General features: G+C 40.0%; 2 protein-coding genes across 4 annotated transcripts in view; both read left to right on the top strand.

Moving 5' to 3' along the window:
- The window catches only part of LOC127006585 (rabankyrin-5-like), a 69,225-nt gene extending 63,027 nt beyond the window's left edge, over positions 1 to 6,198 (top strand). The window contains exons 19-21 of one of the 2 annotated variants that reach the window (XM_050876654.1): positions 4,881 to 5,076; positions 5,386 to 5,498; positions 5,739 to 6,198. In XM_050876654.1, coding sequence (XP_050732611.1) covers positions 4,881 to 5,076; positions 5,386 to 5,498; positions 5,739 to 6,005 — 576 coding nt within the window. In that variant the 3' untranslated portion in view covers positions 6,006 to 6,198. The remainder of the gene's footprint in view (positions 1 to 4,880; positions 5,077 to 5,385; positions 5,499 to 5,738) is intronic. The other variant, XM_050876655.1, reaches the window with a different exon arrangement.
- A 5,385-nt stretch (positions 6,199 to 11,583) lies between these two features.
- The window catches only part of LOC127006588 (uncharacterized), a 73,284-nt gene continuing 67,783 nt past the window's right edge, over positions 11,584 to 17,084 (top strand). For both annotated transcript variants that reach the window (XR_007759655.1, XM_050876659.1), the window contains exon 1: positions 11,584 to 11,822. Coding sequence is in view for 1 of the 2 variants with exons in the window: in XM_050876659.1 (XP_050732616.1) it covers positions 11,745 to 11,822 (78 nt within the window). In the remaining variant the exon portion in view is untranslated. The remainder of the gene's footprint in view (positions 11,823 to 17,084) is intronic.

Here is a 17,084-nt window from a genome sequence, read left to right on the forward strand (position 1 = left end):
GTCTTTAATTTAGTGGTTCAGTTTTATCTCCACTTATATAAATTGGTACAATGTTTGTTCTTTTCCATTCTTAGGGCACTTTTCCTGTATTTATAGAGCATGTTATTATGTCATAAAGTGGTTCCAATAATTCATTTCTTCACTCTTTTAGCACTTGCACCGAGATTTCATCCGGTACCATACTTCCATCTAAGGTTTTCATCAGCTGTATCAGTTCCCCTTTCTCAACCTTTACATGATTCAGTTTCCCCTCATTGCAATTTTCGAGACCCCAGTCAAAGTCGGTTTATTCCGTAAACACTTTTTGATAAATTTTATTTAATATTTCTTAAAGTTCTTTGTCCTTTTCATAGATTACATTATTTTCCTTTAGCCTTCCACTTCTTCATTTCCTTTTAACTTCTCGTTTACGAATTTATAAAACATTTTTGGTTCTTCTTTACATTTAAAAACTATTCTTTTCAAATTTAGCTTCCTCCTCTCTCCTTATTTTCACATAATCATTTCTTGCTTTTTTATATTTGTCCCTATTGCTTTTATTTGGTCTTTTCTTCAAATTCCTCCATGCCTTATTTCTTTTTCTTTTTGCTGTCTCACACCTCCATCCAAACCCTGTTTTCTCTCCTTTAGTTTTTACTGTGTTGAATGGAACATATATCTCTATTCCTCTGTTGTAAATTTTCATAAAAGTGTCATATTTCTCTTGAATATCAGTACTCCTCTTCATATCAGTCCAGTCCACCCCACCGAAGAAAGTCTTGAGTCCAATGTAATCTGCCTTAGTGTAGTTTTTCCTTTTTTCCTTATAAGCCTCTTCTCGATATTCACATCCTTCAAAAGTTTTCATCTCCAATAGTTCATGGTCACCCTTTCCAAAGGGGCTTTCATGACTGACTCCTTCATCCAACTCCACGTTTTTTGTGAAAATTAGATCAAGTTTTGATGGTTTGTCATCCCCTCTCAACCTTGTTTCTCCTTGCACCCACTGCGTCATCAGTTTATCTGTTACCAGCCTCAATAGTTTACTTCCCCAAGTATTTTCACCACCCTCCATTACAAAATCTTCCCATTTCACTTCTTTGCAAATGAAGTTTCCTGTTAATATTACCTTTTTATTATTTTTTATTTCATCTGTCAGTACCTGTATTGTATTTTCCAGCATATCTTACTTCATTCCAACCTTTGGTTTTAGGGGGGACATAGGCTGTTATTATGTTATTCTTCTCTCCACCTTTTACCAGTACCTGCATAGCCATCACCTCTGCACTGTCATTTCCTTATCACACTTCAGTCACTTTCAAGTTTTGTTTCATCATTATCACATCACTCCTCCTCCCTTTCCTTCTTTCCTATCTTTTCTCCAAATGTTGAACTTGCTCTTTCCCTCCACCACAAGTTCCAGTTCTTTTACAAGCTTTGTTTCAACTATACATATAATATCTGGATCACTCTCCGTTAAATAATCAGTTAGGTCAGTTTTCTTTGATACACCTATAAGTTTGTTTAAGCAATCTTTAAACCTTTCTTCCCTTCTCCCTTTTTTATTCCTCTTTCTATCAACACCCTTACTCCCTCCTTTCACCTCCTATCCACCACTTCATCAGTTTTTCGTTCTGCATTCTCCCCCAAAATTCTTCTTTTCTTCTGATCTTTCATCATTTCTCTTTTTTGCTTTATTTATAATTTCATTTGCTTTCATTCTTTCATCCTCCGACATATTTCTCCTCACATATATTTGCTTATATTCTTTAGAATTGTTTAGTTTCCATGATCTATTTAGTATAGTTTCTGTTGCCATTTGGGACCTTGGCTTTATCTTTAGTGGTCTGTTTTTTCCTTCCTCATATCTTCCCAATCTAGTTATTTCATCAATTTCTTCATTTTTCTTTTTGTCCTCTTCAGTATTCATATTTCTCAATGTACTTTTCACCTAACTCCTCTCGTAACTCTCTCTCTGAGCCTTCACTGTTTTTTTTCTTCCTTGACACCAAACACTATAACACATTTTTTCTTTTCTGCCATGTCCCTCACCATTGTTTCTATTTTTTAGTACATTCACAACTTCTTTTTCTACATCTTGCTTCTGTTCCTGTTGCTTTTGTTCTAGAATTCCCCTAAAGCTCTTTTTTTTCCACGTCTTTTTCACTTCTCCACTCCTTTAATTCATCATTGACCACATTCTTAATCTTTTCCTCTACCTTTACACCCACATTCTGCTGATCATTTCCTATTTTCTTTGCTACCTCTCTTTTTATCATTTCTTCCATCTTCTTCTCCATGTCTTCATTTGTCCTCATCACATTAATCCCTCTTTCCATTTTCAAAATTTGTATCTCATGGTCTTTTTTTCTCTTTTCCATCTTCAGTTGTGCTATGTGTGTGTGTGTGTGTGTGTGTGTGTGTGCGTGCGTGTGTGTATTTACCTAGTTGTGACATACGGGAAAAGAGCTACGCTCGCGCTGTCCCGTCTCCATATCCTGTCTTATCCAACTTTTCCTTAAAATCATGAACATTTCTTGCACAAACCACCTCCTCCTCCAGTCTATTCCATAACTCAATGCTTCTGTTTGGGAAGCAAAACTTTTTCACATCCCCCCTGCATGTGGGCGCCTTCAACTTCTTTCTATGTCCTCTCGTTTCTCTCTCGTTCCACACACACAGGTCCTTTCTGTTCAGATTCTCCACCCCGCTCGCCACCCTGTACACCGCTATCAGGTCTCCTCTCTCTCTTCTTCTCTCCAGGGTTGTGAGCCCCATGCTATTGAGTCTCTCCTCATACGTCCGATCTCTAAGTTCAGGTACCATCTTAGTTGCCACTCTCTGCACTCTTTCCAGCTTTCTTATGTTCTTCTTTTCATGAGGAGACCAGACCACTGCTGCATACTCCAACCTTGGCTGTATCATTGTAACTATTATTTTCTTCATCATCTCCTCGTCCAAATACACAAATGCCATCCTTATGTTCCTCAGCAAATTCATATTTTGTCCCGTTATCCTGTTGATGTGTTTGTCCAGTGACATGTTCTCTGAGATAGTCACTTCCAAATCTTTTTCTTCCATTCCTCTGCATATTATCTTACTTCCCATTTTATAAATGTATTCACATCTACCGCTCCTACCTGTGTGTGTGTATTTACCTAGTTGTATTTACCTAGTTGTAATTTTACAGGGCCTGGGCTTACGCTCGTGTGGTCCCGTCTCCGTATCTATAATTATCCAACTTTTCCTTGAAACTTTGCACACTCTTCGCCGATACTATTTCTTCACTTAATCTGTTCCAAACCTCTATATTTCTTTGTGGGAAGCTATATTTCTTTGTCTCTTGAGCATCTTCCCTTCCTCAACTTTTTACTATGTCCTCTAGTATTCCTGCTGGAAGGTTCCTCTCTTAGTAGCAATTTATCGTTATCTACTTCCTCCATTTTACTCAATAGCCTATATATTTGTATTAGGTCTCCTCTGTCTCTTCTTTGTTCTAGTGTTGGCAAGTCCATTTCCTTTAGTCTCTCTTCATATGTCAGTCCCTCCAGTTCTGGAACCATTTTTGTTGCCATCCTCTGTATTCTTTCTTGTTTTATTATGTGTTTCTTCATATGTGGAGACCGTACTGTTTCTGCGTATTCTAGTTTAGGTCTGATCACAGTAGTTATTAATTTTTTCATCATTTCTTTGTCCATGTAGTGGAATGCTATGCCTATATTTCTCACCATGTTATATGTATCACCGAAGATCCGATTTATATGACTTCCTGGTTGCATATAATCTTGCATTATTACTCCCAGGTCTCTCTCTTCATTTACTTTCTTTAATGTTTCACCATCTCCCATTTTATATGTCCATTTTGGTCTTTCTACACTTTTTCCCATTTCCATAACATGACATTTCTTCACGTTGAATTTCATCTCCCATTTCTGACTCCATTTCCAAATCTTGTTTAGGTCTTCTTGCAGCTCCTTGCAGTCTTCACTGTTTCTTATGTGTCTTTGCAGTTTAGCATCATCCGCGAACAGGCTCATGTAGCTGTTTATTCCCTCTGGCATATCATTAATATAGACTAGGAAGAGTACTGGTGCTAAAACTGACCCCTGGGGCACTCCGCTTTCCACCGTTCTCCATTCCGATCTTGTGTCTTTAACCACGGTTCTCATCTCTCTTCCTCTTAAGTAGCTTTCCATCCAGCACTTCATTTTCCCTCTCAATCCTCCTTTATTTTCTAGTTTCCACAGCAGTCTTGAATGTGGAACTTTGTCAAATGCCTTCATGTGTGTGTGTGTGTGTGTGTGTGTGTGGTTGTCTAAGTGTCATTGTACATCCATTTGTGCAGGCTTATGATTAGCTGTGTTCTTGATGTTCAGGTGTTCCTTAACTTACAATGGGGTTACATTCTGAAAAACCCATAGTAAAGACAAAAGATCAAAGATGATAAATCAAATTCACAGCTATCAGGCATCATAGTCTAGCCCAGCCTATCTTAAACATGCCCACTACATTAATTCTAGCCTACATATGGGCAAAATCATGTAACTCAAAGCTTGTTTCATAGTAAGATATTAGATAACCAATCAAAACTAATGATTTAAAGTACATATTTTACCCAGTTCTACTGCTAACACTCATAAATTAGAATAAATTGTAAATTGAATCATCTTAAGTTGATGAGCATCTGTAGTAATCTTAGAGTCTTAGTACACTGAAAGTCGAAAGATCTTGGAGTCTGTGTTGTTTGGAATTTGTGCAGAAGCGTATAATACGCACATGCTCACAGAAATTAAGATAGCGATAGAAACACGAATCCAAAGAGAAACCTTAGCTAAACCATGCCACACTATGGCAATATTGTCATATTTTTAGCGTCTTCAGTAAAGTATGCACGTCCCCAGGAAGGGCACTTGGCTGTGGTGAAGGTGCTGCTGACAGAGTCTCAGATAAACGCTGGAGCCGTCAACCTGAGGGGTCAGAACCCCTTGCATGTGTTGGCCAACTACCCCAAAGACAATGCTGCGGCCATCGCTGAGGTCTTCCTGGAAGCCATGCCAGACTATGACCTCAACAGGGTGGATGTGGAGGGAAACTCAGGTAAGAGGGGCTGGGAAAGGTGACTCGGCACATTGGAAATTCTCGTGTGAACCATGACAGCTTTGTTTTGGTTGATTTTATAATCAGTATTAGCTGATTATCATTTTTACTAGTTAATAAAAAAGTGTACTTAAGTTAAGAAGGTAATAGAGATGTGGAGGTTTCATTATAATAAGTAGACATAATGAAAGCATATATTGTAGTTAAGAAGTAGTTGTTCAGCATCATTATAAGAGTGACATACAAGAATATCAATAGTTATCAGTCATCTATTCTCATGCAAGCTCCTTTTCCCTTCACCCTTCCCAGCCCTGCTGCTGGCATACATGCGCGGTGCCGGCCAGTTGTGCCGGGTGTTGGTGCGGTCTGGGGCTTGTCTGGGCACCACCAACAAACATGGTGTCAACATCTTTAATTATCAGGTGGGTGGAGCCTTTAGGGGCACTAGGAGGCACATGCTTGGTTTTTAGTAAGGAGGATGAGATGCATTTACATACATGAGTCCCATGATGTTTACTTACCTGCTACTCCCCAACTCATAATTCTCTTCATCTCATTTCGTAAAGTATATCAAGAAGGGAATCACAGACTTTAATGGAAAGACTGTTTTGTGAAGTCATTCCCACCTTCACTCCATAATCACCCCCTCCTGTGATGCTCAGGTTCCCACCAAAACACTGCTGTTCCGCCTGCTTGACGTTCTGTCTGCTGAACCACCCTGGAGCGAGGGGGAGCTCTGCATGGAGTGTGGCACCAAGTTTGGGATAGCCACACGCAAGCACCACTGCCGTCACTGTGGCAGGTTACTGTGCAGCCGGTGCTCGGACAAAGATGTTCCTATCCTCAAGTTCTCCCTCAATAAGCCAGTGAGAGTGTGCCAGACTTGCTTCGACGTCCTCACGCTTGGTGCAGCATCTGTCTCCTACTAACAGTTTGTGGCATAAAGGTGATGTAGTTGTTTTCTATGCACAGGATGCTGCCTGTGTGTTGTTTGCCTTAGTATTTGAGCAATGAAATGTCTGTTGACGAATGAGACTTTCATGCAACTAGTGAAAAGCTTCTTTTAGAGAAACTTTTGAAGGATTGCAGCTTCCATTGCAGTTGTCAAGTTAACTTATATATATATATATATATATATATATATATATATATATATATATATATATATATATATATATATATATATATATATATATATATATATATATATATATATATATATATATATATATATATATATATATATATATATATATATATATATATAGATATATATATATATATATAAAAGATATTCCAGCTCAGAATGAGTCTTAACTTAAATATTTTATATACTTTATCAGTTGTATATGTTTCATCCTGTGAAGTGAATGATTTTTTTATCATAATTTGAAGCAGTACAATATCTTGTAAGTTTCTCAGTTTTCCTCCAGTTCTGAGCTGAGTAAATGGAACAAATGAAGCCAAGCAGCAAGTGGTCACTTGTGTTACAAACTGTGATATACATCTAAGATGAAACCTTTGGGAGGTAGGGATCTGCCCAGCAGTATGTTTCATAGATTTTGCGTTGGTCTTCATGATAAGTTGAGTACATAAATAGTGTCATTGTTTGTAAGAAGCAAGATTTACAGTAGTCTTTTTGATCTGTTGACTAAACACAAAAGACTTGCAGCACAGAGAATATAACTGGAGTGAAGTGTAGCAACCAGCAATCTCATCTGTTGGCTAGTTAGAAAGTTTTAAGTCTTGCAGTATTAGGAAGAAGACAGAAAAGAGAAGCACCTGTTTTATGTTTGCATTGTCTTATTTGTCATTTGGTTGTAAAAACTCCCTTTAGGTCTGGGAGTATAAAAACACAACTCGGATGAGTAGTACAAAGGTGAACCTGGACACCAGGCCAATGAAGATCCCCACGCCACGCTTGTAACAGTCGCTGCCACGGAAAATATTTAGCTCTATGATTGCTTGTCAGGTTAGAGGTCTGGCAAGCCCCTTTGTGGATTTCAAGAGAGCCAGAAGTTACAAAAATCAATTCCCTTCGTAATATATAAGTCGTACACACATGAGTAAAGTAATGCATCTTACTCTATAATTTCTTGTGAAAGAGGAACAATTAAACGAGAAAATTTATTAAATATAGGCTATTTAATGGCTGGAAAAATATGTATGATATTGGTGTTGTGTAATTGGTCAGAATTTTATAGGTACAACCAAAAATTACCTCTGTTGTCTGGACCAAGAGCAAAAAGATTTGGTTTAATTTTTAGACTGACCACAGGTCTTTGGGCAGTGCTGTGAAGTGAATCAATGCGTCCTCTTTACTTACTAACAGAACAGTCTGTTGTCAGTCATGTTTGCACAGTAGTGAAAAGAGATTGAAGTGAAAGTGAAAGATCCTGCTGTATCTAGATGGCTTACTGCATCACATTTTACCTCTTTGGGAAGGTGGAGAGTCAGCAGCCTCACTAAGTATAGGTTATATTGAGTGGGTACCTCATTAGTATATTTTATTTGAAACTGACACCATTTCACTGCCCATATGTTGATACAATCTATAATTTAATAATGGAAAGTGTAAAGACCCGCTGTTCATCCTTCCTTTCGGGCTGGTGGATGAATGGGTACCTCGGCAAACATGGGAAAGGTACTCTGGTAACCCAGGTATCACACTGGCCCAGTGTCCAAGGGTAGCTAATGTTTTATTTCCCGCCACAGGCTCAAGCGTCAGTGTGACAGAGATGAGCGCTGAGGTCACATTCAGCTTTAGTGTATGTCCTCAAATTTACCTTATTTCTCTCTCTCCTCAGCTTTTGTTTTTTACATACAACAGCCACATAAGAACTTGTATGGCTGTAATCATTTCTCTGATGAATTAGCCAGGATAGAGATAAGTCAAAGTAACTAGGTTTGTATATTCTCTTATGTGAAATGTCTAATATCTTAGATAATGTCCATATAGGTAATATTGGTGCAACTACTGTTGTCCTAGACACCTTTGCCACTACTACCATCACACCAAACACCATTGTTGCAGTCCTGTTTCCCTGGAGTCACAGCAGCAGTTGTTATACCTGTGTCACATCTTACATTTGACTTGACATCAATGTTTGTCATCTTGTTTATGGAAGAAGACATAGTCTTAGGTACTTTGACTTGCCAAGAGCTGTTGGATTTTGATAATCTGTAGAGGAATGAAAATGTGTCAAGATTTTGTTTGTTAGATGTGTGTCCCATCATGAATCAGGACCCTGAGAGTGTTTTGGTGTGTGAGCCTCGAAGGCTGCCATTGTGAGGATCTGCCACGGAAGGTTTACCAAAGAGCATTATGCACTATATTAATGTTTTAAACATGCATATAATAATACTGTATCTTCTGTTATCACCTTATTGAATAGTTATGTCTTGTTATCAGTAAATATTTTCATAAAATAGTTTGATATTAATATGTATACATAGACATATTCTATACGACAAGTTTGCCTGCCATAGTATGAAATATTTATGTAAGAGAGTTCATCAGATTTTTATATAATTTAAGGTATGTGTATTAGAACTTTTTGAGTATATGTTTTAAGGAGGATAGGCCAGGGTGGCAGGCGATGGAGCAGGGGGCAGCAGGAGGTGAGGCAGCGCAGGAGCAGGGCCACGGAGGTCTTGGGGTGAGGTGGATGGGGCTGTGTGGGGGGAGCTGGGGCCAGGACTTTCTCTTCAGAATGAAGAGAAAGAATCAGGCTTCCTGTGTAGCGGAAGCAAACAAGTCACCCATGCTGTGTGTATTGTCACAATGATCAAAATATATTAAAGTTTAACATTATCATGAAAGATACTACTGGTAAATAACATCTTAGCCCATTCTTGAAGAATGCAATTTCACCAGAAATATATAATCTCAGGAAGTAGTCTGTCACTGAGGACTAATGGTGTAAATGGCCTCTGTAACTTTTTCCACACAGTCATTAACTTAACACAAATCAAGCATCATTCCAGGAGCCAGATGTGTGCTGCTCACCTGCTCAGCCTTCTCCTGGCTAATCTTTCCCCAGGTGTAGATAATTAATATTGCTGCATATAGTTTAATTTTATATATAACTCCAAGACGAGCAATAGCAGTACATATAGCTGAGTGGAGGTGAATAGTGTGTTGTGTAGCGGCGCAAGCCTTGAACGTGAAGAGGCGAGCCACAAAGGTTGTGTAGTGTGCTGAGGGTGAAGTAATTAAACACACTCCTCAACAGAGATGTTTTATATTTACTACTTCTTCAGCTTCCTCCAGTACAAGCTAAACATGGAAAAAACACAGATTCTTGTCTCCACAGTTCCTGCAGTTTGATACCTTTTTTGCTACAAGGATGTTTTGTCAGCGCTGGTGTTCATGGCTCTTTGCATTTTTTATAACGCGTTTCTAAAGCTGTTTCGTTTTTTTTTTTTTTTCAGCAGCAGCAACTTTTTTCTCTTCCGTGTCATTTTCATTAAAATATCAAAACAACGATGACCTTTGGTTCATCACAATAAATCTTTGTATATGAGCATCATTTGTTTGTAGTCTATTACCTGCTATCATTTTGAAGGAATACATATTTTTTATGCACTGTGTTTTGCCAAATTGAAATGGATTTTATTCCAAGGGTATTTTTTTGACTCATTTTCAAAGGATTTTATTTTAAGTTTTCTAGTGTTATTCTTATGTTAGTGTAGATTTAATATGTGTACTATTGCCTTCCTTTTATAGCACCTCCGTGGTGTAACATAAACATATATTGGTGACAAAGCGACTGGTGACAAATCTTCCATTAATATTAAGGTCAATGAGCAGAAAAGAGGCAAGAGAAGTATATAGATGGAAGTATATAGAGTATATGGATGGAAAAAAACTAGGCTTTGCAAAAAAACTGGCTGAGTGTGACTGACTTCACTTCTTTGAAAATTCATAACTTGTACATGTGTTTCCTCGCAATTTAGCAATTTTTAAGATTATAATTATGTACCTTTGCCTCCCTTTTGTAGCACTGCTGTGGTGTAACATTAGTGTATCTTGGTGACAAATCCTAATTGAAATTAAGGTTGATGAGAAGAAAAGATGCAAGGAAAGTGTATGGATTGAAAGAAACAAATAACTATGCCATTCAAACAAAACTGGCAGAGTGTGGCTTGCTTCACCTTTTGAAGATTTATAACTTGCACATGTTTTGTCGCAATTCAGTCATTACTTAATAAACTGAGAGGAGGAAAAGAACGAGTAGGATGATTTACGGACACACAGTTGAATGTTCTTTACTTCATATCTTTGCTAATGTAAATACTGAAAACGTATCCTCGCACTGTAGACATTACTTGATCACTTGTTTGAGGAGGAAAGCAACAGGCCATGGAGGTGGACGGATTTTACTGGGTTAGGCTATACTCCAACAAAGATTCACTTCATCTTTATGCAAACATTTAACCCGTCCTCTGCGATTGGCATGAATTTGGCTTTCACTGGTAGCCTGGTAGCCATACACTCCCAGGTCTTTCTCTGCCTCTGTGGTGGATAGTGGAGTGTTTCCCATGCGGTATTGGTATGTTGGGTTTCCCCTCTCAAGGTGCATGACTTTACATTTATCTTCATTGAATTGTAGCAGCCACTTTTTGACCCATTCCTGTAGCTTGGTGATGTCTTGTAGGAAATCCGCAGTTAAGGGGTTAATGACACGTGTTTCCTTGCAATGGAGTAATGACTATATCAAATGCACAGATTAAGGAGGTAAACGCATGGGAGAGGAAAATGTGAAAGAATAGATACTACTTAGGCTACACGAAGCAGGGATTGAATTGAATGCGGTTTACTTCATCTTCATGCAAATCTTAAACCTGAGGACCCTTCTTGGCAATGTATCAATCACTAAACCCCATGTGAGGTGAGAACAAGTTGACGGAAAAAGTGTGAAAACAAAAATAAATAAATAGTCGAGTGCAGTAATTACTTTGTCTTTGCGAATTACTACTGTGTGTTTCCTTGTAATGTAACAGTCTTTTATAACCGTTTTTACTTTAGGTGTGACTATTTTACTTTTATCTGCTTTATTTTTCCTCCCTCCGTGTTTCTCTCACTATTGTTTCTTTTATTTTTACTCAGCGTGTTTCACTTTCTTGTTTCATTTATTTTCACGTCCGCAAGATCATTTTACTTTTTGTCTCTTTTATTTTACTCCCTCCGTATTTCTTTTACTTTTCGTTTACTGTTCTCTATAATTACTCCCACCGCGTTTCTTTTACTTTTTTGTTTCTTATTTATACTTCCCCCGCCGTGCATCTTTAACTCACTCTATATTTATTTTATTTTCAGTACCACTTCCCCGTTAGTTAGCTCAGTCAATGTTTCCTTTATTTCCCATGATGAATAAAACATCTTACTACCTCCCACACGTGCTACAGGTGGGAGGGTGGCGGCGTGTGGCATCGGGGGAAGGGAAGGGGACCGGGGGGGACTGGAGAGGGACTAGGGACGAGGAGGGAGACCGGTGGAGGGGATTGGGTACTGGAGGGGGACTGGGACTGACTATTTGGTTGCCTGTTAGTGGTTCTAGGACAGTGAAGGAGAGCGGGTGTGTGCGCGGCTGCCTTGCGTGTTTCTCTTCAATTGACGTCGCTTCTCTTCGTGTCAGTCCAAGCCAAGGAATCCACCCACCAACATGACCTTACTCAAGAGGTGTTGCTGCTGCTGGGACCTGCGCGGCGGGTCATTGGCGGTGGGCGTCATCTCCTTCCTGGTGAGTTGAAGACGTAGGCAAGGAAGGCAGGTCCAGGCAGGTCATTCATTGCAAGTCTACCTGGGCGCCGCGTCCTGCACCTCCTCTTGCTTGGGTAGTCTTGCGGGGTTTCTAGTCCCGCTAACCAAGAAACTTTTAGCCCCAGCACTGAATTACGGTTAGCCATTATTTCAACGCTCTTTGCAAGTCCACCTGACCACCGCGTCCTGCACCTCCTCAGCTCCTTCGCTTGGGTAGTCTTGCGGGGTTTCTTGTCTCCCTAATCAAAAATTTTTTTAGCCCCAGCACTGAATTACGGTTAGCCATTATTTCAACGCTCTTTGCAAGTCCACCTGACCACCGCGTCCTGCACCCCCTCAGCTCCTTCGCTTGGGTGGTCTTGCGACGTTTCTTGTCCCGTTACTCATGAAAGTTTTGACACACGACTCGCACGTAGAACTGTATCATCACTGTTAGCCATTTTTCACCGCATTTTGCAAGTTTACCTGTCCACCGCGTCCTCCACTTCCTCAACTCCTTCGCTTGGATTTTCCCGCTAATCAAGAAACTTTTAACCCTAGCACTGAATTACGGTTAGACGTGGTTTCAACGCTGTTTGAAAGTCCACCTGAACACCGCGTCCTCCACTTCTTCAACTCCTTCGCTTGGATTTTCCCGCTAATCAAGAAACTTTTCACCCTTGCACTGAATTACGGTTAGACGTGGTTTCAACGCTGTTTGAAAGTCCACCTGAACACCGCGTCCTCTACTTTCATAACTCCTTTGCTTGGACTGTCTTGCAGCGTTTCTATACCGTTTCCCAACCTTACCTTACCTTACCTACCTATCCTTTTAGCCCACTACTCAAGAACTTTTTCACCTGCACTGAATTACGGTTAGACGTGGTTTCAACGCTGTTTGAAAGTCCACCTAAACACCGCGTCCTCTACTTTCATAACTCCTTTGCTTGGACTGTCTTGCAGCGTTTCTATACCGTTTCCCAACCTTACCTTACCTTACCTATCTATCCTTTTAGCCCACGACTAAACTGAATCTCTATTAGCCATTATTCAGTACGTTTTTCAAGTCCACCTGTCTGCCGCGTCTTGGACCTCCTCAACTTCTTTCCTTGGACTGTCTTGCGGCGTTTTCGTACCTTTTCCATACCTTACCTACCTATCCTTCAAGCCCACGACTAAACTGAATATCTGTTAGCCATTATTCAGTACGGTACGTTTTTCAAGTCCACCTGTCTGCCGCGTCCTGGACCTCCTCAACTCTTTTTTCTTGGACTGTCTTGCGGCGTTTCTCGTTCCGTTATTCAAGAAACTTAATCCACGACTTCCATGAAGAAATGAATCATCGTTAAGCATTATATTTCAACCCGTTTTGCAAGTCTACCTGTCCATCGCGTCCTCTACTTCCTCCTTTAATTTGCTTGGAGTGTCTTACGGTGTTTCTTTTCCTTACCTTTTATATATCTTGCCTTACTTAACCTTACCTTACCTTAACTTTCTCTTATTATTTTTTTCGCTTTTTTTTCTTTCATTCTCTCTTCCTTTCATTCTTTTTCTTTCATTCTTTCTTTCTCATTCTTTTCTTTCTTTCTTTCTCTTTCTTTTTCTTTTTTCTTGCTTTCTCTTTCTTTTTTCTCGATCCCCCTTTTTCTCTATTTTCTTTCTCTCTTCCCTTCTTTCTTTCTTTCTCTTCCTTTATTTATTAATTTCTCTCTTTCTCTATTTTATTCATGCTCTTTCTTTCTTTATTTAATTTCTCTTTCCTATCTTCTTTTTCTCTTCCTTTCTTTCTCTTCCGATTTTTTCTTTCTTTCTTTCTCTTCCGATCTTTTCTTTTTTCTTTCTCTCTTTCTTTCTTTCTCTTTCTCTCTTTCTGCAGGCGGGCATGACCGCGCTCCATGGTGACCCAAAGGTGTCATAAATCCTGCTTCAGTAGAAAAACATCCTCAGACGCACATAGCAGGGAACCAAGAGTGCGCACAGAGACGCTCATAGCAGTGAAAGAGTTAATTAATAGCATCCTGAGCGTACCTTATTATACCGACCTTCCTGAGAGCCGAGCGTCACCCCAACACGACGCAACTACCTGACGCTACCTCCATCGCACAGTATAGCCTACATCAGTCACCACTCTTTCCAGTTTCCTGACATCCCTTCATTCCACTCTTCTACACCTTCCCCGTTCAGCCTCCTCTCCACCCCACTTATCGTAATTTCATCCCACACACTGATATAAAATGATTGACCGTTGACGAGAGCAAGCGTTTTATCTCGGTCATCAATATTTCTTCGCCTGCATTACTTCATTACGCTCCCCACACGTCCCCAGTACATTCTAAGTCTCCCCAATTAACCCCCTTTACTTCCCTCAGAGGCGTAGCTTAACTTCTACAGGAGCTGGGGACGAGAACAAGTGGTAAATCTTGGCCACAATGTTTCCTCGTTTATATGCATTCACCCCACCTCCTAGATGCCCAGTGCATACCTAAATCTCCCCAGTTCATCATTTTCTCCCCCCAGACACGTAGCTTCACCCCACACATGCCTACAGTAGCGGGGTGACGTAGGGGAGGAATGAATGTCCGCCTGTGGTGTTTCCTCGTTTACATTCCTTCATTCCAACCCTCTCCACGCCTCCAGCATACCCAAATCTCCCCAGTTCACCCTCCTCTCCCCACAGGTATCGCATCTTCACCCCACACACGTCTACAGGAGTGGGGTGACGTGTCAGTGGGGCGTGGGGTGCATGGGGTGGTTAGGCTGGCGGGGAGGCGTTTGGTATTTACATAATCGTTGAGTTACCGAGACGCGAAGAAACGGAGAGAGGGAGGAAGGGAGGGAGAGGGAGGCGGGAGGGAGGGAGAGCGCGACGCGTTTAAATCTCCCTGTGATGAATGTTTTGTCATTTGCTTGTCTCTTTCCGTTTGTCTTTTTTCTTTCTCTTTTTACTTGACTTGTTTGTTCCTTTTTTATCTAATCGTTTGTGCACTGATGATTTCCTTGCGTTTTTGTTACTTTTTTCTCATATTTTCTATTCTTTTAATTTGCTTGGAGTGTCATACGGTTTTCCCTTACCTTTTATATATCTTGCCTTACTTAACCTTACCTTGACTTACCTTAACTTTCTCTTATTCTTTTTTTCGCTTTTTCTTTTTCTTTCTTTTTCTTTCATTCTTTTTCTTTTTTCGCTTTTTCTTTCTCTTTCTTTTTCTTTCATTCTTTCTCATTTTTTTCTTTCTTTCTCTTATTCTTTTTTTCGCTTTTTCTCTTTCTTTTTCTTTCATTCTCTTTCATTCTTTTTCTTTCTCTTTTTCTTTTTTCCCTTTTTCTTTCCCTTTCTTTTTCTTTCATTCTCTCTCATTCTTTTTCTTTCTTTCTCTTTTTCTTTCATTCTTTCTCTTTCCTTCATTTATTTTATTTTATCAATGTTATCGTCTTTTACATCTTTTTTTTTTTTTTTTTTACATATTTTGCTATTTATTATTTCATTCGTGTGAGCATTCTCGATTTTCTTGTGTATATATTTTACTCATTTTCTCGTCTTTATATATTTTTTTCTTTTACTCGTTTCGTATGATCACTTTTTATATTCGCTTGTGAACTCCTGATTTACTTTTATTAGCATTTTCATTTTCTCGTCTCTTTCCGTTCTAATTTCTACTTTATTTGTCCTGCTTGTTATTATTTTTTTTTTTCATTCGTTCTTATCACTTTCACTTTCTTGCGGTGGGTGATTTATTTCCTAGGCCCTTTCCTGGACGCTTTGGATCGTTTAATTTCCTCGTTTTCTGTTTATCCATTCATTTATTCAGCTTTTTGTATACCCAATGGAAAGTCTATTCTATTAACTCTCTCTCCCCGCCCCCCCCTCTCTCTCTCTCTCTCTCTCTCTCTCTCTCTCTCTCTCTCTCTCTCTCTCTCTCTCTCTCTCTCTCTCTCTCTCTCTCTCTCTCTCTCTCTCTCATCTTATTTGCACGTTTTTTTTTTCTCATTATTTCATCGTTTTCCTGCGTTACCTATTTTTAAATATGCGTCACACCGCGTATGCTCTCTCTCTCTCTCTCTCTCTCTCTCTCTCTCTCTCTCTCTCTCTCTCTCTCTCTCTCTCTCTCTCTCTCTCTCTCCAAAACGTCAACCGTGCCCCTATTCATCCCCCCCTTCATCCCCCTCCCCCCTTCACCTACCCACCTGCCCACGCGCCCCAAGCCCCCCCAGCAGGTCCCCTCAGGTGCCCCAGCGAACATTTATGGAAATCTTGAACGTGAGGTGAAAGTGTGTGTGTGTGTGTGTGTGTGTGTGTGTGTGTGTGTGTGTGTGTGTGTGACTGTTTATAGTAAGTTATCTTCTATATCAGGATGTTTGTTTGTTGTGTGTAGCTTACTCCTTCCTGCCTATTGTCTGTTTCTATTCTCTCTCTCTCTCTCTCTCTCTCTCTCTCTCTCTCTCTCTCTCTCTCTCTCTCTCTCTCTCTCTCTCTCTCTCTCTCTCTCTCTCTCTCTCTCTCTCTCTCTCTCTCTCTCTCTCTCTCTCTCTCTCTCTCTCTCTCTCTCTCTCATAATCTTATTCCTTGGTCTTATCTGTTAAGCAATTCATCACCTATTCATTTATCTTTTATTATCACTAAACTCACCTTTGATCTCCCCTTTTTCTCCCTTTTTTATCTGCCGCCTTCGCATTCCTCTTCTCTCCCCTCCTCCAGTAAATTCCTCCAACTCCCTTCCTCCATCAAATTCCCCTTCTCTCCCTTCCTCCTTCATTGCCTCATCCTTTCCTCCCTCAGTGTATTGCCTAAGAAGAGGTCAATATACCGTCGGAAATACCTTATGCTCAGAGGAAAAGTGTGCATTAATGTGTGTGTGTGTGTGTGTGTGTGTGTGTGTGTGTGTGTGGAGTGTGGAAAGCTAGCATGAGTAGGTGTGAACAGATGTGTGTGTGTGTGTGTGTGTGTGTGTGTGTGTGTGTGTGTGTGTGTGTGTGTTGCATGCTTACCCACAGTCAGCGTCCTCTCTACAAATAGCATAATGGCTCACCTGTAATTAATGGCGTGGCTCGTTAATTACTTACCTGTGTTAAGGCGCGCGGAAGGGTCACTTAATACGCTCACGTCCGCCCACACTCAGGTGAATGAGAAACTTTCATCAAGGTGAGATTAGATAATTAAAACGACAAGGGGGAGAGAGAGAGAGAGAGAGAGAGGAATTTAATCTTGCTGTGACCCGCCCTCGTAATTAATGGTGAAGAAAATTAATCCACTATTGCAATTCTA

The sequence above is a fragment of the Eriocheir sinensis genome, chromosome 33 (assembly GCF_024679095.1).
Source record: "Eriocheir sinensis breed Jianghai 21 chromosome 33, ASM2467909v1, whole genome shotgun sequence".
In the NCBI taxonomy this organism is placed as follows: Eukaryota; Metazoa; Arthropoda; class Malacostraca; order Decapoda; family Varunidae; genus Eriocheir; species Eriocheir sinensis.